This window comes from Aulonocara stuartgranti (genome assembly GCF_965226115.1).
Source record: "Aulonocara stuartgranti genome assembly, chromosome: 3".
NCBI classification, from domain to species: Eukaryota; Metazoa; Chordata; class Actinopteri; order Cichliformes; family Cichlidae; genus Aulonocara; species Aulonocara stuartgranti.
In genome coordinates this window covers 32,627,434-32,652,220 of record NC_138941.1, presented here as the reverse complement: position 1 = coordinate 32,652,220, position 24,787 = coordinate 32,627,434, and the positions used below count along the sequence as shown (strand labels likewise).

At 37.6% G+C, this 24,787-nt stretch overlaps 3 protein-coding genes across 6 annotated transcripts in view; 2 read left to right on the top strand and 1 right to left on the bottom strand.

Annotated features, from left to right (window-relative positions):
- LOC309702949 (uncharacterized protein) overlaps positions 1–24,787 on the bottom strand; it is a 63,991-nt gene that overhangs the window by 37,241 nt on the left and 1,963 nt on the right. Inside the window, exons 2-6 of one of the 2 annotated variants that reach the window (XM_082527609.1) lie at positions 24,438–24,601; positions 24,136–24,356; positions 23,741–23,870; positions 23,572–23,669; positions 22,181–23,425 (exon numbers count right to left, since the gene is read on the bottom strand). In XM_082527609.1, coding sequence (XP_082383735.1) covers positions 23,176–23,425; positions 23,572–23,669; positions 23,741–23,870; positions 24,136–24,356; positions 24,438–24,601 — 863 coding nt within the window. In that variant the 3' untranslated portion in view covers positions 22,181–23,175. Of the gene's footprint in view, positions 1–22,180; positions 23,426–23,571; positions 23,670–23,740; positions 23,871–24,135; positions 24,357–24,437; positions 24,602–24,787 lie in introns of those variants that run through there. The other variant, XM_082527610.1, reaches the window with a different exon arrangement.
- Positions 5,049–6,351, top strand: LOC309704067 (H-2 class II histocompatibility antigen, A-Q alpha chain-like). Its single transcript, XM_082529012.1, has 4 exons — positions 5,049–5,174; positions 5,307–5,549; positions 5,677–5,958; positions 6,045–6,351. Exons 1-4 carry the CDS (start codon positions 5,120–5,122, stop codon positions 6,176–6,178), a joined length of 714 nt encoding a protein of 237 aa, XP_082385138.1. The 5' UTR covers positions 5,049–5,119; the 3' UTR covers positions 6,179–6,351.
- Positions 7,465–17,534, top strand: LOC309701747 (H-2 class II histocompatibility antigen, E-S beta chain-like). 3 transcript variants are annotated; one of them, XM_082525964.1, is made up of 6 exons: positions 7,465–7,621; positions 7,716–7,982; positions 8,616–8,909; positions 9,000–9,113; positions 9,717–9,809; positions 16,989–17,534. In XM_082525964.1, exons 1-5 carry the CDS (start codon positions 7,570–7,572, stop codon positions 9,764–9,766), a joined length of 777 nt encoding a protein of 258 aa, XP_082382090.1. In that variant the 5' UTR covers positions 7,465–7,569; the 3' UTR covers positions 9,767–9,809; positions 16,989–17,534. The 3 variants fall into 3 exon arrangements, 2 of the variants coding, with proteins under 2 accessions (XP_082382090.1, XP_082382089.1); XM_082525963.1 differs by lacking the exon at positions 16,989–17,534 and adding an exon at positions 10,697–10,722; XR_014275233.1 differs by having other exon boundaries at positions 7,466–7,621; positions 9,717–10,794.

Sequence of the window (24,787 nt, the reverse complement as noted above, 5' to 3'; positions counted from 1 at the left end):
GTAAGAGAAATAACTTACCGTGCCAAAGGTGAGCAATTCTGCATCTGAGCGATATCTTCCTGCTTCTCGAAGCGGTTCTTCCTCTTTTACGGGTCTTCCGGTTTCAGCAGTGTAATGAAGTCTGTAGTTACTATGAAATTTTTGGAGAGATTGCTACTCTTGAATGTTTTTGGGCTGGGGGAGCTATCAGGTCTCTAGGTTTAATAAAAACATACAAAAAATAACTTTGGATAAAAAAAACAGATATATTATCAAAGAAAATGACGATAACAGCTTTCAGATTTAGATAGATGTGGTTTAGATGTGGTTTATAAAAAAACCCCAACAATATGGTTGTAAAAGAAAAAAAAAATCAGTCTCAGTGTTTCATGTTGAACTATGTCCTTATTTCTAAAATGCATCAGCACTGCAGAAGGAGCTGTAATGGAGGATGCACAGGTGTGTCCTTGTATTAGGTTGGCTGTAGCTTGGATTGTTATGGTTACCATGCAGAGCTCTTTGTTCATTTTCTTCTTTTTCTCCTGCTGTTAGGTTCTGAGGAGATCAGCATGCCATGGTGTCTGACCTTACCCAATGCTGTTACTACTGTTAGTGTATCAGCAGTCGTTGCAATTCTCTCACAGTGAAGGAGAAACTGCAACCTTCTTGCCTGAGTCTCTGAGTTTGGCAGTTGAATCAGACTCCCCTTAATCTGAATTTGGGATTAGGTTAGGAAGACTAATTGGGGCAGTCAGCTTCTACTCACTAATTCAACCAAAACAGAGAAAAAAACAAATCAAGACAAAATAAAATCAGGATTTACAATACAATTTACAAAGCATCCTCGTGATACTGTTTACATGACACAAATAGACTTGAAATTTCAAAATGAAATGTAGTAGGCAAAGTGTCTGTGTTTTTTTCTTTTATAAATTACAAACATAATACATAATATTATTATGTTATAATATATACTAATCATATCTCTTAAATAGCCAAAAAAGTGTGATACCTTAAGGAACTGGGGAAAATTCAAAGTACTTCACAAAACATTCATTAAACTAAACAGATCACCAGAGGAAGCTTAAGTACTGACCATTAAAAACATGGTGGCTCTCGAAAAATATCAATGAGCAAAATGACCTGGACTATAAACAACGTAACAAACAACCACACACTCATGATGCACACTCAAAGAATAAACTCAGCTACATCTGGAATAAACAGTTGCATCAGTCAGACAGTTGCAGAATATGATCAACTAGAACAGAAAACATTTAACTATATGGATCACAATACACAGGACTTGAAATATGAAAGATCCATTTATTAACACAATGTACTGTATGAACCTCCTCCCCAGAATTACTAGACCTACCAGGATCACGTCACATTGTGGAATTCTCATAGACAACATTTTTACAAATGACACAGAATTATGAAGTACACACTTATTTAATAAATTAAATATCAGCAAAGAAACAAACACATATAACAGTCCAGCAGGTGGGGCAGCAGAAAAAAATGAGTCTTGTAAAGAAAAAAAAGAGAAATGCTCTGTGACTAAAATACAGAAAATTTCAGTATTTGTATGAGACAATAAATTAAGATAAAGTTTGTAGATTTAAATTTACATTAAATCTTATGTACCTTTTTATACTTTTTATGTTAAATAAAAGTGATTTACATATGTGAAAACAATGAATTGCCTAATAATATGGTGAAACAGTGCTATAATACAATTAATCATAAAATTGTTTTTAAAAAGTGCTGTTATTAATATTTATTAAAAATAAAGTTCCTACTACTACAAACTCCCTGAAAATAATATATCTCATCCTACCAGCATTTGGAAAATGATTACTATAAACACATGCAAAACTTTTCAAACAACTATTCAAACAGAACAAAGTCCCTTAATGCTTTCAATAACATGTCTACTGCTACGAATTGCTTGTGTCTTTTGTTTCCCGTCGGACTGCTTGTTAGACTCTATCAGTAATGGAAAGAGCAGAGGGGTGTGGTATTTCATCACAGCCAGAGGGAGGCACTGTGGAACCATCAAACTACAGACCCCAGTGCTCATAAGGCAAGAGTTGGGGAATGGCTGCAGTCACAGCATTGTAAGATGTTGAAGGAATAGAAATACTTAACTAAAAACGATAAATCCAAATAGATTAAATCACAGTACTGGTTTTTTTTTCACTTTTATGAATGCTAGCTATATTTTCAGGAGAATAGAAGTAGTACTTGTGTAACGGAAGTGCCTGAGATGACTGAGAGCCCATGTTTAAGAGGTGACTGAGAAATGTTACTAATTTAAGAAAACTATGAAGGAGTTGATATTCAACAGGTCATAAAGTCAAGAGGTGGAATGACTATCCTGAGCTGAATCAACAGGTGGAAAAGAAGAAATAATTTCAATGGAGGTAACATAAAAACACTGACACTAGATCTGAGAGAAATAGAGAGAAAATGTGGAAAAAAGATTAGTATATAAAATACAATGTTAAACAAAGCAATTATCCCCTTAAAATGAGATAAATACCATGCATAATCTCTAAAAGTTGATTCTGTTCATCTGGACGTAGAGTTTTGTGGGAGAAAGGTTTCGTCACTCATCCAAGTGACTTCTTCAGTCTCAGCTGACTGCAGGTTTCCCCAATCCTATAAACAGTACATTTGCATAATGACTGAAACCAGCCCACTGAGGAACAATGGGCTGGGAGGTCAGTTCCTTAATCTTAATTATGCAAATTCTCATGACCATTGATCAACAACCACTGACCAAAACCCACTGATCAAAGACCACTGATCAATGGCCATGAGTACCATTCACAGAGAATCTGTACACATCTTGAACATGATCCAAACTGTACATATTAAATGTTGGACTCCCATTCAAATGATTTTGACAATGAAGCACCTTTAGACTTTCAAGAATCTGTTTGACAAGTTTCTTTAACACCAGTGTGTCATGGTTTTTATTATTGATATATTCTTCCAGAGTGTATTCATAAAGTTGCAGACAAAGATATCTCGTCCCTGAAAATCAACATATTGTATGATATAAGGACGATGGAGTTCAGGGAGTCGTGGGATTTCTTCTTCTTTCTTCAGCACTTCGTAGTTGCTTTAGACATTGGCCATTTCTCAGTTCTTAAGTACACGAGTCCGTACTCATATTCTCGCTTCTTTGCGACTTCGTAGTTCACATGGCATTCTGGAGAAATGCGAGAAGGTAGCGCGATTTGTGTACAATTGGAACACCAGTGTAATTGATGATGTTACAGGTCAGCCTAACATGACCAGGCTGGCTCAGCCTGCTCAAATATCAATAAACAATACAATAAAATTATATATAAACATTACTGTGTGTGTTTTTCTTGAAAAATAATGCATGAAAAATATTTCATAAATTACTTTATCTGTATAGATATTTTATATTATATAGCTAGCAGACCCCATCAATGAAGAGCCCACTGGTGTCAAAACAACGTTGAGGTCATGCGTGTATTAATGAACGTCCAGGTGTATGAAAGCTAAGAGACCGAGGCTCGTTTCCATATGGACACCGGGAAACATCTATAAAACCGATCAGTGTCTGCAGCTGTTTACGGTCTCTCCCCCTCACTTACCTCGCTGACTAGCCCCTGCCAGTCACTCTCACTTTTAGCACTTTTTGGAGAAAAGTGAGCAAAACGCTTAAATAATATAAATTATATGGGGAAAATGCACTATTTACTTTATCTCTATAGACCATGTACAGTTTGTAAACAGTGGTGACAAAGGCAATATAAGGGTCTGTAGTGGTCATTTCCAGAGGAGGATATGTGATGTGCATAATTTGTAAGCAACTGAGCGTTATAAAAGTCATTTCCAGAAGCTGTTGCTACTCCATGTAGCCTAGGCAGTTTATATAGTAAATTTAGTACAGACTAATTAAGATGTTTAGCCCTGCCCCCCCTTTAACCAACTTCATACTGATCAGCTACCCCTTGCAAATGTGAGATATCAGCTCTCATGCTATCTTATAAAGCCAGGCGCTTGTTGAGAGGCAAACTGTTATGGAAATCTTGCTGTGAACTCTCAAACCAGGCGTTTTCACTGTAAAAAGTGGAAAACAACAAACAAACAAGGGCCACTGCAAATTCAGTGTTAATAACATAGTAAAGTATACACTGTTTTTCTCTGATTCTCTGTCTTTAAAGGTAATGTATTGACATAATTTCGTCACCATTACAGGGCGGGGCCCATGGCTCAAAAACTGCAACAGTTTCATACAGGTGTTTTCAGAGAGATAGTATACATTACCTTGTAAGCGCCCCTCTTCTTTTTAATTTTTCTCTTTCTGTGGTCTTAGGAGGACTTCCACCTTTGCACTCACTGCAGCCTCAACAGTTGTTGCTTGTCAGCAAGCAATCATTCATGAATATGCAATTTCAAATACACATGACAGTCTTAAGCAGACATATCTGAACAACACCAGTGTCTGTATCCTGTGCGTGTGTAGGTGCATGTGTGTATGTGTTTCCGGCCATACTATACATAGACATTCGACCTTTCAATGAACTTAAACTGTGTGTTTGAGGTATGCAGAAAAGCAAAAGTAAGCGTCTTGCTAAACTATAAAAACAGGAACTTGCAATAGGTCATATCTCAAATGCACATTTGAAGGTGGGAAGTCTTGCACCTCTAAGAAACAGAACAATCTAGTTCCTAAAGCTATAATGGAAATTATAATGTCGAGGCTGCTTCCTCTCATCTCATGGTGCACAAGTGCACACAGAATCTAATCAGACCTAATAAGAATGTGATTTTTATCAGCATACAAATGATTAAATATTTCTAAGCATAAATTATTATATGTTCCTAAGCACAAATGACAATTTAAAAAAAATTCAATTCTCAATGTAACCACAGTGAATGGATTTATCTGGATTTGTTTTTTTGCTCCATAAACTGTATTTATCTTAGTTTAAGTTGTTCAGCAAATTCTATTTGACTCCTCCCCTCCTCCTGTTCTGCCCAGCAACATTTATATGATTTGTTTAACAATGAGGAAGTTGTCCTGTATCACCGTCAACTTTGATATAAGACGACAGACACAAGGCAGAACACCGCGAAGTACAGACTGAACATGTTCTTTAAAATTATATTTATTTTGTCTACAGCAGCCTGTGTCGAGGCTGAAGGTAGGTATCATTATTTCCCCATTACTGGTTCATCTATAACTTTCATCGTGTAAGATTTATTTATGATTTATTTGTTTGTAATTTAGAGTATTTTAACACTGTGTTTTTAACTGTGTTGTCACTTGATCCTAGGAAGTCATACACTTTGTCACATCTATGGATGTTTTGACTCTAGTGATACTCAAATCTGTACAGCATTTGATGGTGATGAAATATACTATGCAGACTTTAAAAAAGATCTTCTGATTTGGGAGACCAAAATTCCCACAAGTTTTCGTTCACCTGACGCTTACAAATATGCAGTATTATATCGAAGCATGTGCAAAAATGACATGTACAGATGGAAGCCAGACAAGTCTGTAATAAAGAAAAAAGGTCAGTGAAACTCAAACTGTTATGTTTCCTGTTCAGTTTTCACTGTTTATGCTGCAAGTTTTTTTAGATCTTTTTTTTTTAAACGAGAAAGTTGAATTTAAGCAAATCATGTGTTCATTTAATTTAGAGCCACCAGAATTCATCATCTACTCCAGAAATGAAGTGATAACAGGGGAAGATAATACCCTCATCTGTTTCATCAACCACTTTTTTCCTCCTTTGATCAACATTAAGTGGACCAAGAATGATGTAGAAGTAACAATGGAAGACCCTTTCATCAAAACTTTGTCCAATCCTGATGGAACTGCTTATGTTTTGTCCTACCTCAACTTTGTGCCAGAGAAAGGAGACATCTACAGTTGCACTGTGGAACATGAAGCAATGGATGAGCCTCAGACCAAGTTTTGGGGTGAGAACAAAGAAGCTTCAGATATTTTAGCACATATAATACGATTTAATGTTTAGAATTCATCATTTCTTTCTGCTGTTCTCTAGAGATGGTTGAAACAGAGGAGATCAGCAATGGTCCAGCTGTCTTCTGTGGACTTGGCCTGAGTCTTGGATTGCTTGGAATTTTCATAGGAACCTGCTTTTTTTTTAAAGCAGTGCGCTCTGGTCCCACTGCTTGAGATGTATACTACATATTGTATAGAGCTGCATAATCCTTCGTTTGTTTCCAGCAGGCATAACTTTCATCTGTGGTTACTGACAGACCTGAACTGTCTCGTATTTGCATCACCTGTGTAATGGCATTAACGGCTCATATGCTGTTAAAAATAAAACCATCGTTCTTTGGCTGATATGTCAGTGTTTCTATAATAAACCTTTCGCTTTCATACTGTGCAATAAAGCTGAACGGTGATATCAGCACTTTTCCCACAGACATTTTCAGACGTGACGCGCTGCTGCACATTTTTGGTTCGTAGCATTAGTGCAGAGCTTGAAGTCTGCATTACTGGTATTCTAGCATTGAAATATGCCTTATTAATAATCCATCACTCTAAAATCATATTAGGTGCATTATGTCAAGTAGAATGAAACTTGAAAAAAACTATGCTGTTTTTCTTTCAACTGAAATAAAGTAAAAACCAGACTAGAAAAAAATAATGTATCCATAAACATATTAAACACATTGTTGCTGAGACGTCTACCTGATTGTTAGTCATTACACTTCATAAGTATTATTACTTACTCCACTATTATTAACAAGGATGTGAAAACTAAGTTTAAAAAAAACATGTAAATAAATCGATACAAGTGAATACATTCTGGAAAATTACTAGAAATGAAATAATAGTTTGTAAGAAGTTTGTAGTTAGTTGCAGAGATTTTTTTTCGCAACAGAATATGAGGTTTTGTGATACAGTTCACTTTACTGAAAAGAAAACTTCAGTAATGTTTTTCACAAGAGCTGTAAGAAAAGTGAAAGCATATCGTTTTCTGTAGGCTGAATTCTGTAATCTATTTTAACCTCTAAACATTCATTTGCTGCTAGAGTCAGGTTAATATCGGTCTCTTTATATGAATTTTTCATCTATTTAGAAAATCTAACAGAACAACAATGAGGTGAAATTTTAGCCAAAGGTCCAGAACAGCCGAAGAACGAAAGCCAGAAAACATTAGCCTGTAACATGAAGTAAAACTTGGTGAGGAAATTAACCAACTTGTCAAATCTTTATGATTTATGCAGATTTGATCTACAGTTTAAAACATTCTTCTTTATAGTCTCAACACAAAATGCTCCCACGTCTCTCTACTGTTTCTGATTGTCAAACAACAGTTTGATTGTCCACATAAGTCACTTCACCTAGTATTAGTGCACAAACAAGTGCTAGCTGAACAAAGGAGCAAAGTTGTAATTATTAGCAGTTATTGTCATAAATGTAATGGATAGAGGGAGTTTCCACTAAATGTTTCGCTGTTATATCAGCCTATCTGCTTTCATTTCCTTGTTTTGGTGAACATATAAATGCTGCAGATTAAGTCTTCTTCCTGAATCATCGTACAACACACGCGAAACATGAACACTCATAAGTTTGTCCTGTGTGTGGCTTTCTCTCTTTTAAGTCCAGGTGAGCTGCAAAAATCTTCTCTTTGAACAAATCAGTGAAATTTTAAAGTAATTATTATTTTTAACATCAGAACATTTCTTTCTTTTTATTTCAGTTCTCACAGATGAAGACTTTTACCAAGTAAGAGCATGCTGTACATTCAAAGGGTCACACTTTGAAGAAACCGAGTACATATTAACTAGTTTTTTTAATAAGAACTTGATGATGGAGTACAACAGCACAAGAGGCAACTGGACGGGATTCACAGCGTATTCAATTGAAGCAGCAAAATGGTGGAACAGGGATCCCTTTGATGCACTAACAAGAAAGATCGAAAGGAAACTGTTGTGTACGGACATGTTAGATGCCATCCAATCCGTAGGTAAGAGATTTGTTTCTTAATAATGTTTTAAATCAAATGTTAAATAGGGTTTTGATGCTGTGAACCTTTTACATCAAATATTTTTATGATCATTTTTGATGACATAAGATTATTATATTTGTTTTACTGTAAATAACAATAGTGCTTTATGAGTTTTGCTCAGTTGCATGACATTACAGTTGATTTCCAAGTAAATGGTAAATGGTCTGCATTTGTATAGCGCTTTACTCAGTCCCTAAGGACCCCAAAGCGCTTTACACTACATTCAGTCATTCACCTATTCACACACTGGCAAGCTACATTGTAGCCACAGCTGCACTGGGGCGCACTGACAGAGGCGAGGCTGGCGCCACCGGGCCCTCTGACCACCACCAGTAGGCAAACACGGGGTTAGTATCTTGCCCAAGGATATTTGGCATGCAGCCAGGAGGCAGCCCTGGATCGAACCACCGACCATCTGATTAGTGGCTGACCTGCTCTGCCACCTGAGCTACAGCCACCCCAAGTATGCCATAATTGACAACATAGCCACGATACATTACATTATGTACATTTGAGGAATACATCTGTGAACAGAGAAGGTGCAGTAATGTATTTTTCTTAATCAGAAGCATGAAACTTATTTTTTCACAGATAATCTGACAACTATACCCACCGTCAAACTAAAATCCTTGAAAAGGCCTAATGGCGAGCACGCATCTACGCTTGTGTGCAGTGCCTACAACTTTTATCCAAAACAAATCAGAATGAGGTGGATGAGGAACGGCAAGGAGGTGACCACAGATGTCAATTACTCTGACGTGATGCCAAATGGTGACTGGTGCTACCAGACTCATTCTCACCTGAAGTACATCCCAACTTCAGCAGAAAAAATTGCCTGCATGGTCGAACACCTTGGTCTCTCCGAGCCGATGTTTGTGGTCTGGGGTAAGTTTGCTGCTGTGATGCCAATTAAAGTCAGAGAGATAAAACTGAAGCTGCATAATTACAAGTTTCACTTTTATCTCACTGTTTCAGACCCCTCCCTCCCAGTGGAACAACAAACTCAGATAGCTGTTGGACTGTGTGGACTGGTGATTGGATTTGTTATTGCAATATCTGGAATCATCTACTACATCACTGTGTGTCAAAGTAAGGAGTTTGTTAGAAGTGTACATAATATAACATATTCTGATCTAAGACTGAAAGCCTCGGTGTGCCCAGTACTCAGTAACTTTCTTGACTTCGTCTCTTTTCTGTTTTCAAGAGAATCCTAAAAAAAAAAAACTATTCCTATTCTTACTACAGCACATATCATTATTAAGTAGATCTGTTGCCTCATCATCATCATCATTTTTTTGTATGCTGCTATTGCTGTGTTCATAAATTGGGCCTTTTCTGTGGTTGCAACAACATTAAGTTTTGCTTGTATACACTGTAATAAAAATCCTAATATAAAAGTATTGTACTGTGTATTTTACAGTTTTGTTCTGTTCTTCTAGAATAGCATTAAATTTACACAAATAGACTGTGATTCCCCATGTAAATCCCATGTAAAATTAGGGCAACAAACTGTATTGTCATTACTGAAAATAACCGTATTTTTATGAGAAAGTTATTTTCTATTTTTTTATGGTATTATTTTGGCGCCCCAGCTGCAGGAATATTACTGTTTTTTCAGGATTTTTTTTTACAGTGTAGTAAATCTGACCAATAGAGTTGTTAAAATGATAAATATGTTCTTGTTTTTAACAGGACAAGTGTTCATTCCTGTGGAATCCCCTCCTGAAGCTGGAGCAACTTAACAGCCTGAGCAAACACTATTAATACGGGAACGCTCCATCCAAGGTGCCCCAAATATCACAGCTCTCTGAATAATGATGTCTGTTGTGGGTGTTTGGGGCTTTGCATCTTTTACCCTACAGGACAGAGGATACATTTGTAATGTAGTTAATACTCTTATACAGTATAGTAATATATTTTATAGAAAAATGATTACACTGTATCTACTGGCATTAACCCTCATTAAGCAGTAAACCCTGTGAGTTAACCAGTGGTGAAAGTGGAAAAGTAGAAAAACCCTGGCACAATATGATGGTTCAAAAGCTACCCACAGTGTGCACACCCACATGGTACCTTCCTAGCAATTAAGTAAGAGACTGATTATTTCAAACTATATAGAACCAACTAACATTTTGTTTATTAATCTGAATACCCTTAAAATTTAATGATTTATTTGATTATACAATTGCACAGATAATGTATAAAGCACAAAATAACTTGCTTTGCGTCAGCACTCAGAAGCTGTTTTAAAGTCAGAGAGAGTCAATATGACTCAAGGGGAACATGTTTCTTTAAAAAAAAAACCAAGATAACCCTAGAGTATTAGAAAAATATATAAATCAAGAATGAAAAGAGCAATAATAATAACACTGAAACTCTTGGTTGTTTTGCTTTGATGTAGTTACTTATCGAAGGTGGAACATTTTTTTGTTTTGTTTTTTGTTTGTTTTTTTTGTTTTGTTGCTTTGCTTTGTTTTTTTCTTTGCTTCGAGCCCTGTGTACAGGAGCCGCATGCTAAAAGATCTTTTGTTAAAAGGGTTGGCGTCATAAGCATATGCTTCAGACAATACCTTTTGATTAGCCTTGTCTCATGCTTTCTTGCTTTGTGGTAATTTTTATTGTGTATTCACTGAGATGTTTGAATGCTAATCAAAAAAAATCTCACCATCGAGGCATCAAATAAAGATCTACCACAGGACCGACCGGTGGGGATACTTGCTGCTATACCAACAAGGAAGGCTAATATATGAGAAGATGCAGTACCCAGAAGGTAATACAAAGAAGCAACATTCAGTGTATGGAAGTTTAAACAGCTGGAAAAATAGCTGAAGCCGACCTGATAATAAATCCACAACGTCCACGGATCACTCTATAGACAGACAGAGAGATACTTTATTGATCCCACAACAGAAATTAATGTGTTACAGCAGGAGGATCAAAAGAATAAAGAATTAAAATTTTATATAAATACAACAATGATTGAAACAAAAAAATCCCCAAAGAAAATAAAAATTAGGTTAAGTTAAAGGAAACGTAAAAGCACGACTGTGAGCAATTTCAGAACAAACAAGAAGCACTCAGAGTGCAAACCTCTGCCACGGCCTTCAATCTGTATCAGTATTTACTTTTAAGGGAATAGTGTCACCTAAGTGGTGAACAGTAAGAGGATAAACAAGTTTTAGTAAAAACAAAGGTAGCATTGTGTAAAACAGGAACTGATCTGTTTAAAAGATGTTCAGCAGCACTAAGAAATAAACCAGGTTGAAAACCCACAGGCGCTCATTTCAGCACACCCGTTCTTTGATGGAATGTTATCGCTTTCTGCCAATCACTCTGTGGCCAAGTACCTTATAAAGGCACTTAATTTCAGCCTTACACCATTTGGCAAATAGTGATGGGCTTTCCGGCTCTTTTTAGAGAACCGGCTCTTTCGGTTCGGCTCACTAAAAAGAGCCGGCTCTTTCGGCTCCAAACCGGCTCTTCAGATTGTTTTGTTGCTTTAATTAATTTATTATTAACAATAATATAAAATTATGCACAAAAGGAATTACTAATGTAAAAAAAGTGGTTTTATTTATATATGTTTATATATAAATATATGCGGTGGCCCCTAGAGACAAAGCACATACAAACTCCAAAACACATTCCTAGCATTAACTGAACTTCCAAAACAGAGCTACCTAGATCACTTAAATTACACAATTGAAAGCATATGTGTGTTGTTTGTGTATTTATACACAGGCACTCATATATTTAAAAAAAAAATTCATTTACCTGTTACTACCACACACCAAATTCAGTCGTTGGTACTTGCTGGCTTGTGTAGCCACTAGGTAACAAAACATCAACACTGCGCCCTAGCATCCTGGAGCACTTCTGTTGTGTTTTGTACGTGCTTCGGGGTTTGTACATGCGATGGAGTTTTTACGTCTTTTGGAGTTCGTATTTGTACGTGCTTTGTCTCTAGGGGCCACCGTAAATATACTTTTATTTATTCACTCCACATAAACTGTAATAAATAAATCATATAATACATTTCAACTTTTAACTATTTAAATTTTCAGCTTTCCGTTACACAAATTTAAAGTGAAACAACACAAAACACTTCAAACCACAACACAATTAAATATAAATTATAATATGAAAACAAAAAGAAGATGCATATTCTCTGTCATATGGACCTGCATGAATAAACTTTCTGAATCCTTTATCATCAGCAACTGAAAATAGTTGTGGATGATTACTATACCTTTCTAATGTGACACTGTTGTCTATGGAACGCCAGGACTGCCATAATGAATTAATTAAATACACCATTAAATAATTAATTAAATGTGGCAATAATTAATTAAAATTGGAATTAATTAATTAAATAAATAGTTATGATATATGTAATTAATTAATTATTGACACATTTAATTAATTATTTATGTATTTCACGTTTTAATTAATTATTGACACATTTAATTAATTATTGACACATTTAATTAATTATTGACACATGTAATTAATTATTGACACATGTAATTAATTATTTAATGATATATTTATTTATTTCATTTTGGCAGTCCTGACGCCTGGCTCTCATCATGAAATAATTTTATCTGTCAGCCTCACCCATCAAACTCAGGGGGCGGGGTTAACGCTGATCGAGTCAAAACCATTGCTTTGGCCTGGTGGCCATTGTTTCTAGCACACAACAACCGGCATGTGGAAGCTAACAGAACTGAGCTTTGAAAAACCCTGTTTGTGTGTTACCAAATACCGTTTTAATATTTTTTTAGCCGAGAATGTAGTGGTTTAATCTTCATGTGTCTGGTCGGTTTGTCAAGATACAGCCTCTTTGCAAAAGTGTTTCGATGATTTCGGAGATGTCTGCCCAGTCTCACGGCAAAGCGTGGGATAGACCCGCTCGCCTCGCAAGCAATCCCACCGACAAAGCGCAGGCCCCGGTACACAGCTGTAGTAACCCCCGCTGACTTCTTTTACTGAGGTTATATTTATCGGTGTTTTATTTCCTGATGTTCTTATGTGTCCTACGTGTTTCAGTCGCCAATTCTGAATTATAACTAACATTAAAAACATGTTTAAGGAGGAGAGAGAGCAAATAAATCTGTTTAACATCTGATCTTTGGGTTTTTGTTCAGTAATCAGCGTGACCTGTGTATAAACACATAAAAGAGATAACGTTGGTGTTTCCGTCATGTAGTAACTGCTGGCTTTAACTGTACAAAGGTTGTTCGACACTATGAAACACATACAGACTTCATGATGTTCGGCTAATATTTTTATTGTGAATATTAATCATGCTGACCTCGCTCTGTACACCACGCAGCGAGGTCAGCATATCCACGATATCCTCAGCTCCATGAGTTAACACAAAGTTTCCCAGCTGACTATCTAACTGCCAACTATTCCAGAGACGTGAAAATATACAGCATAAAGAAAAGTGTAAGAGACTCAGCAGCAGATTAGAATAACAGTTATACATTTAATAAATCACCAAATGAATCCAAGAAACGAGCAAACCTGTTCCGACAATTTGAATTTGTATTCCCTCAGCTGCAGACTCGCTGCTGTTTAAATGTTTGAAAAGGAAGATTAGATATAAAAAACGTCAAACATAGACTCAGTCTGCCTTCACATTTGATATGAGGCCAGCACGTATAGTGGCCTCAGCAGGCTATTACTGAAATACACGTGCTATATCATAAACTATGATATAAACAGGGAGGTCCTATTAACATTTTTAGTTTTAAAGGACACCTTCCTGCCTTTAGTCTCATTCATGAGCAGTATTAGTTTTCTTCTAACATCCAGAAGTCTGCACAATGTGTTTCATAGTTTGTAACAAGCCTTTGACAGGTAAACATAACATGACCGAAAAAAAAAAAAAAAGAAAAAAAAAAAAAAGAGAGAGAGAGAGAGAGAGAGAGAGAGAGTGTTGACATAAGAAGAGAAAATGCTCTCAATTATGGAGACAGGCAAATGGTTCATTTATGTTTGATGTGTGTTTATTCCTCCCTAAATATCGTCGGTGAAGTTCGCCATGCATGTCAGATTTTCCTGCGCATTTTTATACCTCTGCCAACAGAGAGAGAAAAAAAATCACATTCTAACAGACAGCTGGTGCTTAGAATACAGTTGAATAACTATTAAAAAACAGATGATATTTAGATGATAGTTCAGTCTAACACATGTGCCAGTGAACCATTAAACGTCTGTGAAACTATGCAGTTATGAAACGTAACTTTAACCTCAGCCAAACCGATTTGCTCAGTTGTAAATAAAACAGCGAAGTAAACGTGACCCGACGGACAGAACCTGAGTGAATGAAGTCCAGCGTTTAACCACTGAGAGCTAAAACTCAGCTGAGGTTTGAAAGCTGTGTGCTGGTGATTGGACATCAGTCGCTGATAAAGCTGTTCGCCTATAAAGTGCTCTGTAAGGAAACGAGCTCCAGCAGCTCTGCGCTCGGGGAAAACACTATATTTACTTATCTTGTGCAGAAAAATGCGCTGACATTGCGTTATATCGAGCACCGGCTGCCCAGTTAAACTGTGACTATCACCAGGTAACTAGGCGTGTTTCTTGAATTAGCAGCAGGTGTTAAACAGCTGACAGATGAGGAGGAGGATGCATGCAGGTAAACTGAGGGTCTGTTGAGCTGATCGCTGGTTTCGTGAGAAAAATGTCAGCTCGTTCTTTATGTTACAGAAGCACAGAGACACAAGACCAGGCGGAAAGAGACGATCGTTCGGTGAAAATGAGAATCTGCGAATGCAACATGTGGAACACGGAGAGTGGAATATGTAAACAAACCGGTTAATGTACCCCCTCGGTGCACTCTGCATGCTAACTGTTAGCAGAGCTAGTGAAATCTCTGAAAACATCTGAGCACTTTTGCAAACATGTTCTATGTTGACAACCTGACCAGACATACGGCGCGACATTCGCGGCTAAAACACTGTTAAAAGTGTAGCTGGTGACAGAAAAACGGGGTATTTTAAAACTACACCACCACCATTGCTGCTTGTGATTTGATCTGCATTCTGGGATAACTGGCTGCCCCAAGTCTACACAAGCAATCGATTATCTAGGATCGACCTGTTTTGACTTACTTTGCACGGCAACCAATCAAATGTTAGAGAAGCTGCATGGGCAGCGTTAACCCCGCCCCCTGAGTTTGATGGGTGAGGCTGACAGATAAAATTATTTCATGACGAGAGCCAGGCGCCAGGACTGCCAAAATGAAATAAATAAATATATCATTAAATAATTAATTAAATGTGTCAATAATTAATTAAATGTGTCAATAATTAATTAAAATGTGAAATACATAAATAATTAATTAAATGTGTCAATAATTAATTAATTACATGTGTCATAACTATTTATTTAATTAATTAATTCCAATTTTAATTAATTATTGCCACATTTAATTAATTATTTAATGGTGTATTTAATTAATTCATTATGGCAGTCCTGGCGTTCCATAGTTGTCCCTGGCTCTCTTTCTCTCTCCTTCTCTCCTGCTCTGTTCCTGTGCTACTGCCAGTGTAACTATCGCCCCTCCCCCCTCTTCCCAGTGCAAAGCACATGGCTCGCGTGCGGAGTGAAGCGGGAAAAAAGTGTGCGAGAGAGAGAGAGAGAAAGAAAGAAGAAACCCCACGGCTTGCAATAAGGAACCGGCTCACTTCGTTCACGTCAAAGATCCGGCTCTAAGAGCCGTTTCATTCGCGACCGACACATCACTAATGGCAAAGGCCTAGTGCTGTCACTTTACACAGCCTGATTGACACGCACACACATTCTGAATTCACCTCTTCAGAATGAGGAAACTACAGTTTTTTTATAAACCACATGCAGATTTGAGCGTTACAGACATTCAGGCCCTTTCTCAATATGCGTACTTGTGCGTACTTGCGTTCTCGTGTACTCGTGAACGTCATCAGTCAGAGACCAAGTACTGTTCCAATCCGAAGTACACATCAAGCCGAGGACGCGAAAAAGTCCCGGATGTGTTCTCGCTCCGCCTGTTTTATCGAGCATGCATCGGTGGTGACTTGTGTGTACTTGGTACAGCTAAATATCCCAGAATGCATTTCGTCCAAAACTCAAACGCGGCAATGGCGGACGAGCGGGGCTGAAAACTTTTAAATATTACTCTTTCTGGGTCACAAAATAAACTTTTAAGTTATTTTCAAGTAGGAATGTAGCTGTGTAAACTTCAAATATCTGCTCGATTTATCAAGATATCATATATTTCCAAACGTGCTCTGACGTTTTTGGAGACGTGTGTGACCCGCCAGCTCCATAGCAGACAGCGAGGTCGAGGATCACGCGAGAACAGCGGACTCCCGGCACATCGTTTTCAACCCCCCAGCGGTCTTTACGCTACTCAGGTTAAACAAACCCCAAACCCAGCGTAGTGAGTCACAGGCGGGGAACGAGCAAAAAACATGTTTATTTTTATTTTTCTACCTCATCTGATTCAGACAGGAACTCTTGCATGATGTCACTTTCTCCAATGACTCGGACAGAGCACACTGCAGATGAAACACACATTATATTAGATACAGTTTTTTTTTTTTTGTGTGTGTGTGTGTGTGTAAGTGAAATAAAAGTCATTATACAATGACATCTGCGACTTCACCACCTGGCCATAAAACTGCTTAGCATTCAATTGTCACATTAATTCTGAGCCTCTGAAAATGGTGTCCTGTTTATAAAAATGTGTGTAATCCTTAAAGAGGTCATGCAAATGTTTTGGAAAACCCCTTGAATAATCACGTGTTGTTTGTTTGATTTACAATCAACTGTGGTGGCGTTCAGAAGCAAAACTACAAAGCTGTATCTTTGTTCCAAACAATATGGAAGGCAACTGTAAGTGAGTGAACTGTTTGTGTGCTAGCCCTATGAAGAAAGCCTGATTGTCCTTCTCTCTTCCTCACCTTTCTCTAGATATTCCTCCAGGCCTCTGCATCGTGCATCCAGCTGTTGCTCTGAAAGGGAAAAAGGCCATTTTTCCAGGCAGCTTGGGGAAAGTAAAGTTAGCAAACTCCCTCTTCAGGTTTTGGTGTAGAATCACAAACTTCCGATAACGCTTGGAGCACAGCTGTCTGCCTGCCATGTACACATTATACACCTGGAAGAGTTAAAGTGGAAAAATGAAAATGAAAAGGCGGTGATCTTTAGTCAGCAAGATAGTATTTATAATATCCAGAACATTAGGTTGCTCACAGACCTGAATATAAATACCTCATGAATGTAACAATCGCATAAGCCTTGAGTTGTGACTGGCTGTGTCCAACTACAAAACGGACAGCACAGTCAGCACCAGCTCTCGCTCACCGGCCCGGATCAGATCAACCACCTGCTTGTGTGTTGCTCCTTCTACGTTCACCCCATTGCTGTTGAATAAAGAGATTTATACACTAAAAAAAACCCAAACAAACCCCAGTAGCTGTCTATTGTACTAAAATAAAAATAAAGGCGTTCTACATCTCACCTGCTTGTTTTTATTAAGACATACATGTACACTATTTTTATTAATAGAGATTTCGCTACTGAGGTTAAACATTATATATAAGTAACTTAGATCACTTCTAAATGTTAATGTTTGGTTTATTCAGTGTTTTATTTGTTCCTGGCTAAACCGGTTTGGCTGTGATTAAAGTTAAGCTTCATAACATGTTACTCACAGTTAAATTAAGACGGAACGGCAGTAAAAACTCCGGACCTGTGACATCATCAAGTACGCTGGTGTTCCAATTGTACAAATCGCGAGTCCGTGCTCGCGTTCTCGGCAAATCCGTAATCCTGTGCGGTCTCGGCAAGTCCGGTCTCGCCGAGAACGCGAGCACGTACTTGCGTACTTAGAATTGAGAAAGGGCCTCATACTTCATGTGGCCTTCATATTAGCTCAAGAACAGTGCATAGAGAACGTCAACAACAACACTCAAGACAGAGCTTATATCTTATCACTGTTCAAGTACAATACTGTTGTACTTACTCTTAGATTATCTTATTTCTGAATAGTTGTAAGTATGTATGTATATTTGAATTTTCCCATTTTATTTTTACAGTTTGCACCTTTGATCCAGGACGATGATATTTCGTCGCACTGTATACTTGAGTGCATGTTGTTGGGTTGACAATAAAACTCTGCTTACCTTGAATTAAACTTGTGCATTAGCCAATGAGGCAATGAGCCTCTACAGGTCTCAGACAGCATGTTAAATGTTAACGTTCATGACAGTTTAATTAGAAAAAGACCAAACAAGTATGGCTTGTTTGGAAGGGCCAGACCTCGACCTGACTGAAATGCTGTGTATAAAGGAATGCTTGCAAATGTCAATGAATTGAAGGTATTGCTGCTAATCTGGAATTCTTGGCTGAACAACCGTGAGGATCACCAGCCCAAGGAAAACACAAAATACACATGACTTCGTAACAAAGACAATTCATTCTTGAATGAAGACATTGATCAGACACATTTAAAATGCAGCCAATTGTGTTTATTATTAAATTATTGAGGAAATAGAAAGGTGGTTGGGGGGGGGGGGGGGGGGGGGTAAAAGAAAGGGATAGAAAGGAGGAAAGAGATAGAGGAGAGAAAACCCCAACAATCCCCTCTGAGCAAGTACTAGGTGCGACAGTGGATAGGAAAAACTCCCTGTAAAGGAAGAAACCTATGACAGAACCAGGCTCTAGAGGGGGCAGTCAACTGTCGGGACTGGTTGGGGGGTGAGGGTGAAAAGAGAGAGAGGGGGGAGGGAGATGGGACAGGTGTTAGGAGTTCTAGGGAGCTAGGGGAGGGAGAGGTGTCAAGGTGTCAGGAGAGAGGGAGAGGGGAGGTCAAAATTACGATGGAACAGAGGTGGAGGAAGACGAGGTGACATCAGCAGTGGAAAAAGTAGAAAGAGTAGAAAAAGCAGGAGTGTCCTTCCTCCAGAAGAAGCAGAAGCGTTTCTTCTTCTTTTCCAGGAGCTTTTCCACGAGAACCTTTTTCTCTAGGATCAGGGTTCTCAGCTGATCGATTGTTTCGGTATTCTCCTTCTCAAGTCTCCTGCATGTTTTCTCCACTTCTTCTAATTCGGCTTGTTTGTCTTTGAGCCTTTCTTTCAACTCATTAGATGTTTCCTCCTGCATTACCTTTGCCTCCTGCATCTCTGTGTAACGCTCTTGTAATTTGTTGTGAGTGTCTTCTAACTGCTGACTTTTCCTCTCGGTTTCTTGAAGTTTGCACTGCAGGTCTTCATTTGTTTTCTCGAGCTGCTGCTTTAGCAGCTGCACCTCAGTGTTTTTGCACTTCAAGGTGTTTGAAAGTTCCTTGAGTTCGGTGTTTTTTGTCAGCATGTCATTGAGCTGACTCTGCATCACTGAGCACTGTTTTTGCAGTTTCTCCTTCTCTCTTTCCATCTCAGTTGCTTTGTAGTTCATTTTCTTGTAAAGTTCTTGCAACTTTTGGTTTTCTCTCTCAAAGTCCAGGAGTAAACGTTTGTCTTCTTTCTGCTTTATGTCCTGTTGTTCTTTCTCTTGAAGCAGCTCTTGATATTTCTGCTTGTGCACTGCAGTTTTATCAAGTTTTACTTCAAGGACTCTGCATTTTTCCTCCATGCTTTGGAGTTGGCACCGCATTTCTCTCTGGTTTATTTCCAGTTGTTCTTTTTCTTGAAGAATCTGGTCATTTCTTTGTAGTGCTTTATCAAGCTTTGTTTTCAGCTCGCTTTCTAATCGCTCACTAATATTTCTCATATTACTTTAACTCACTAATTTAATTAAAGGGTTTTGTATTAAATTATAATGGGATAAAAAACCACAATGGACATGTGCAAATAACAGTAGCCAGCTGCTGCCACAAGAGGGTGATGAATTAAAGGTTCACAGAGAGATCTCTTTACTTTGGGATATTTAAACAATGTGTATTATTACATTTGATTAAACAAGCACTGCTTTTCCTCCAGGCTTCTAAAACTCTTTCAAAGTTTCTTCTTTTCAGTCGTTTTCAGTCCAGTCCTTGTACCAAAAAGTTATCTCATGAAACTGGATGAATGGAGGACAAAAGAAGATGTTTCAGACCTAAACCCCCACTATCTACACCAGCTGAATAGCATCTGAAAATCACATCTTTAACAGACAGACAAAGTCCAGCACAGTCTCCACACAGGACCTGAGAGATGCATCTGAACCTTCAGTTCACTCCAAGATCACACATGTGCAGGAGAACTGAGTGCTGCTGTCAGATTTAAAAGTGCTTTAAACATGATGATACCGTCTTTGTTAAACAGCAGAATAGGTTTATAAAGTATCATTAACTAAAAATGGTGAAATAAATATCTCTAAATCTACTAAATGTAGACTTTTACATTTTGGACAGTTTAGTATTACAGCTGCTGATTAAACAATAGAGACAGATGTGTAGTAAAACTTTTATTTAGTGTTTAAAGTCAAAAACAAACAGAGCAGAGATACAGAGAAAGTCTTTTGATGAAAAAAGAAGATAATGAACGTTGAGTTTCCCCTAATCATGTGTGTGCAGCTGTGTGAATGAGGCTGTGTCGAGTGTTCAGACTGAGTAGAAATGCACTGTGCTTCTCCATTTACATCCTTTAGTCAAAGGAGCTTGCAAAGAAAATCGCCTGAGGATCATCAGGGGGTCCTTTTGTCCCTCTGTGGGGGGAAACTCCCACTAGGTTTATATCTGGGACTCTCCACCATTTGACCTTAGAACTGAAGAAGCTTCTCGGATGAGAGGTGAAACGTCTTCAAGTAACTTAAAGAAGTCCAGACGCTTTTCTTTGCAAGCTCCTTTGACTACGATGACCTGGATGACTGAGAACCTTCACAGACATATTTACATCCTTTAGATCCAATCTTGACTCTTTTGCCCACTAAAATAATAAACCAGTACTTTTTTCTGTATGTAATATAATCTAAAGCAGGGGTCTCAAACTCAAATGAGCTACGGGCCACTTCTGGCACCATCATCTCATTGAAGGGCCACTTTAGTGTCCAAGTAGTACAAAAAACAAACACAAAAACACCCATTAATATTTCCTAAAATGTAGTGTTTTGTTTGTTCCATTTAATTCAAAATATTGTGTAACAAGACAAAATTGCAAACATGAACGCAATTTTTTTCCCACTTAACTATCTGAAGCCTTTCAGTTTCATTAGTCATATGCAAGTTAGCACAGGGTCAACATTGCAATGAAATGTATTTGACAAGCAGAAGACAGTCACTCAGCAGTGTAGTACAGTAGTTTCATTGAACTACCAAATAAACAGCTCTTTCTGGCCAGACACGTGGCAGCACTTTTGCTACAATGTTGTTTGTATTTAACAAAATAAAAATGCAGGCATAAGCGTACACATTAGTTTTCAACTCCAAGTGAAAATTGTTTTCTTTCTCTCACTGAACAAACACAGCCAATCCCTCAACATGTTTGCATTATCTTGTAACTATCTTGTAATAATAATTAAACTTAAAGTGTAGTTTATATTTTAGTTCTCAGACCTTTAAAGTGCAAAATAGCTAAAACAAAAGAAAGCTAGGCTTTACTTTTACTTTGTATTGTGGTGAAAAGATTTAAAATTCAACAAAAAAAAAAAAACATGAAGGGACACGTCCTACAGTCAGTTTTACAGATTTTACACAGAAAGAATCAATCTACTGTTTACTTTATATTTTGCTTTAGAAAACATGACGAGAAACAAAATACGAAATCATGTTTCTTAAATATGTGTAATGTATATGTGTTGCAAATTTGCAGTACCATTCACTAGAAAAAATAACCCTGCATGGTTAAAATCTCAAACTCTTAATATTTACTAAAGCCACTTGTGGCTCTTAATATTAAGTACAAAGATTTTTTCAATTACTATGTGACATACATGTTTGTACAGTTTGAATCTGTCATAGGCTCGAGGAAATTTCCACAAAGCAAAAGGCATGTCCAACGTATTTATTCTGTTTATAATCTGTGAAAGGCTGCAATCAGAAATAGAAGTATTTAAAACTATAATAGTGTAAACTGCTGCTCCTTTATTACCTTTGTATTTGTGGAAGAAATCAAAAATGTCTCTATATCTGTTCCTCAACCCCCCCCCCCCCCCCCCACACACACACACATGAGTTAATGTAGCCTGGCTATATTAACCAGCCCAGAACACAGATTATATTTGGGGTTCTTTTAATCTGAATGATAAACTAAGCGCTCAGAAGAAAATAAGGAAAGGTTGTAAAAATAAAGAAATAAAATTGTTACAGACAGTTCTTATCCAGTAACAGCTTTGTGCACTGGTAACCCACTGCTACTGCAGGTTATTTCCCCAACTTTATCAGCATCTGGAACTCAAGGACGTCTAGCATCATTTTGTGTCTGATATAAACGCATACAGAAATAAAACAAACATGGCTTCTCCTGCTAAAATACAGAGCCAAGATTAAACAGTTAACAAGGTACATTTTCCCTCTTACCCACAGAGATAGTATAATACAAGTGTGAACTCAAATACATACAGTGCATGACCCCCAAAGAAACAGCGCCATCCAGTGGCATGTCCCATAATATCGACCTTCCACCTGGCTACATTAACATTACAATGAAGATTAACTGAATAAAAATATAATGGTATTTTTTTCTAGAGCTAGACCTCTGTTTGCTACCGTCTTACCAAGTCTTCTTGTGTTTCTTAATGAATGTATGAATGAATTAGAAACTACAACCTAAAAGAGAACAGAAAACAAAAGTAGCATAACTGTGTGTAAATACAGTACACAACCTCACAAAAACAAAATTAAAATAAAGAGACTCAGACAATTGTAATTCTAATCTATTTCTTTCATACTTTTAAAAATCAATAACTACTTTTTCAAAACATCAGGCACTTGTTTCACACAAGACAGTATAAATCATACACCGTGTCTAAAATCCATTGACAATCCATGAAGGCACAAATCTAACTTCAAGTTGGTGCATTATTAGTGCTGGTAAAATGTAGGGCTGTGTGAGGAACAGCAACTATGTGCAAACATGTGGATCACCACAGCAGATCAGTGTCTTCTGTCGTGATGCCTTAAGAACTAACAGAGCAGCAGGAGGCACACCGACATGACATCTCTGCTCTACTTGCAGTTATTATTTTATTTTTTATGGCTGCTGACAACTTTCACTTCACTGGGTTGAGACTCTTGAACGGGGACACCGAGGGACTCCTCCGTGCTTTTAGATGGCATCATCAAAACTGTGCTACTATCCTCGCTGTCTTCTCTTTGAAACATTTCCTTTAATGGTGTCTCTAAATTCCAGCCTTGGTTTTTTGCAAATGTGTGAATACTCCCAAAGAGATTAGGAAACAATTCCAGAACATCAATTTGGGCTGCTTCCTTGGCACTGTGAACAAGGAAGGTTTTATTACTGGTTGGTTGGTTGGTTGGTTGGTTGGTTGGTTGGTAGGTAGATAGATAGATAGATAGATAGATAGATAGATAGATAGATAGATAGATAGATAGAGTCACTTGTAAATTAGTTTAACTCACTAATGCTCATGGAGATTGCGTATAAAGCGCAGTAATCCCAACGTGTTTTCAGTGTAGGGCTTTTTACCTTCCAATTTCTGAACCAGCTCTTGTGGAAACTGCAACAAAAACATTCGTTATGAAGCGGATTTTAGGAATCTAGACATTTGATATTTGATGTTACAGTCACCTTATTTTTCCACTGCTTAAAGGATCCGTCCACGGCACATTTTTCTACAGAATCAATCAGCTCCTGTTCAGCCTTTTTATAGTTTGCGACATCATCTCTGTTACCGATCTTTCTCAAGTATTCAGTTTTCCTGGAAAGGAAATTATTAAAAATAAATATAAACAATAATAAATAAATACAAAAAAGCAGCATTAATGAGCATTTACATTTTTAAGGAGAAGTGTGTAATAAAAGGATTTAGCATTAGCAGAACATTTTAGCATTAATGCTTAACTAGGTTGATCTGGAATGATCAGCTGTGGCTCACTTTGTTCTAACATGAACATCTGTATCCCTCTTTGACAGGCAGAAATCATAAAAAAATGTTTTTTATTAATTGTCAATAATTCCCTCACTTTTCAGAAGTCCAGAAGAAGGGATGGTTTAAGCATTCTTCTACTTTGGGTCTGTCCTTTGGGTCTTTGTTGATCATCCACTCAATGAGATCCTTTGCCACCACATCTTGAACATGATCCAAACTGTACTTCCCATAGTAAATGTTGGACTCGCATTCAAAGGATTTGCCAAACGGATGGTGGCCTCCAGAGAGGATATAATAAACCAGCATGCCTGCAACCTTAATAATAACACATATTATCAGGTTAGATATGTTTAACAAGCCATTTTTCAGTTAATTAAGTTTGTGTTCAGACTTTACCTGGATGTCTGTGCTTGACTTGTATGATATGACAGATTCTTCTGCTAAAGTCTCTCGGGCCATCCAGCATTTGGTTCCTGCACTGCGTGTACGTAAAGTTGTTTGGCCTTTGAGTAAGCGTCTGCTTATGCCAAAATCAGCTAATCTTGCCCTCCCAGTAACATCTGCAGGAAGAATTATGTGAAATAAAATCCTACCTGGTAAATATTGTAGGGCTGCCACAAACGATTATTTTGATAGTCGACTAGTCACCGATTATTTTTGCGATTAGTCGACTAATCAGATCATGCATTCATTGGACGTAAAACGTACAGCTTATTGCACCAGCAGCATCTGCTCTTATATAACTA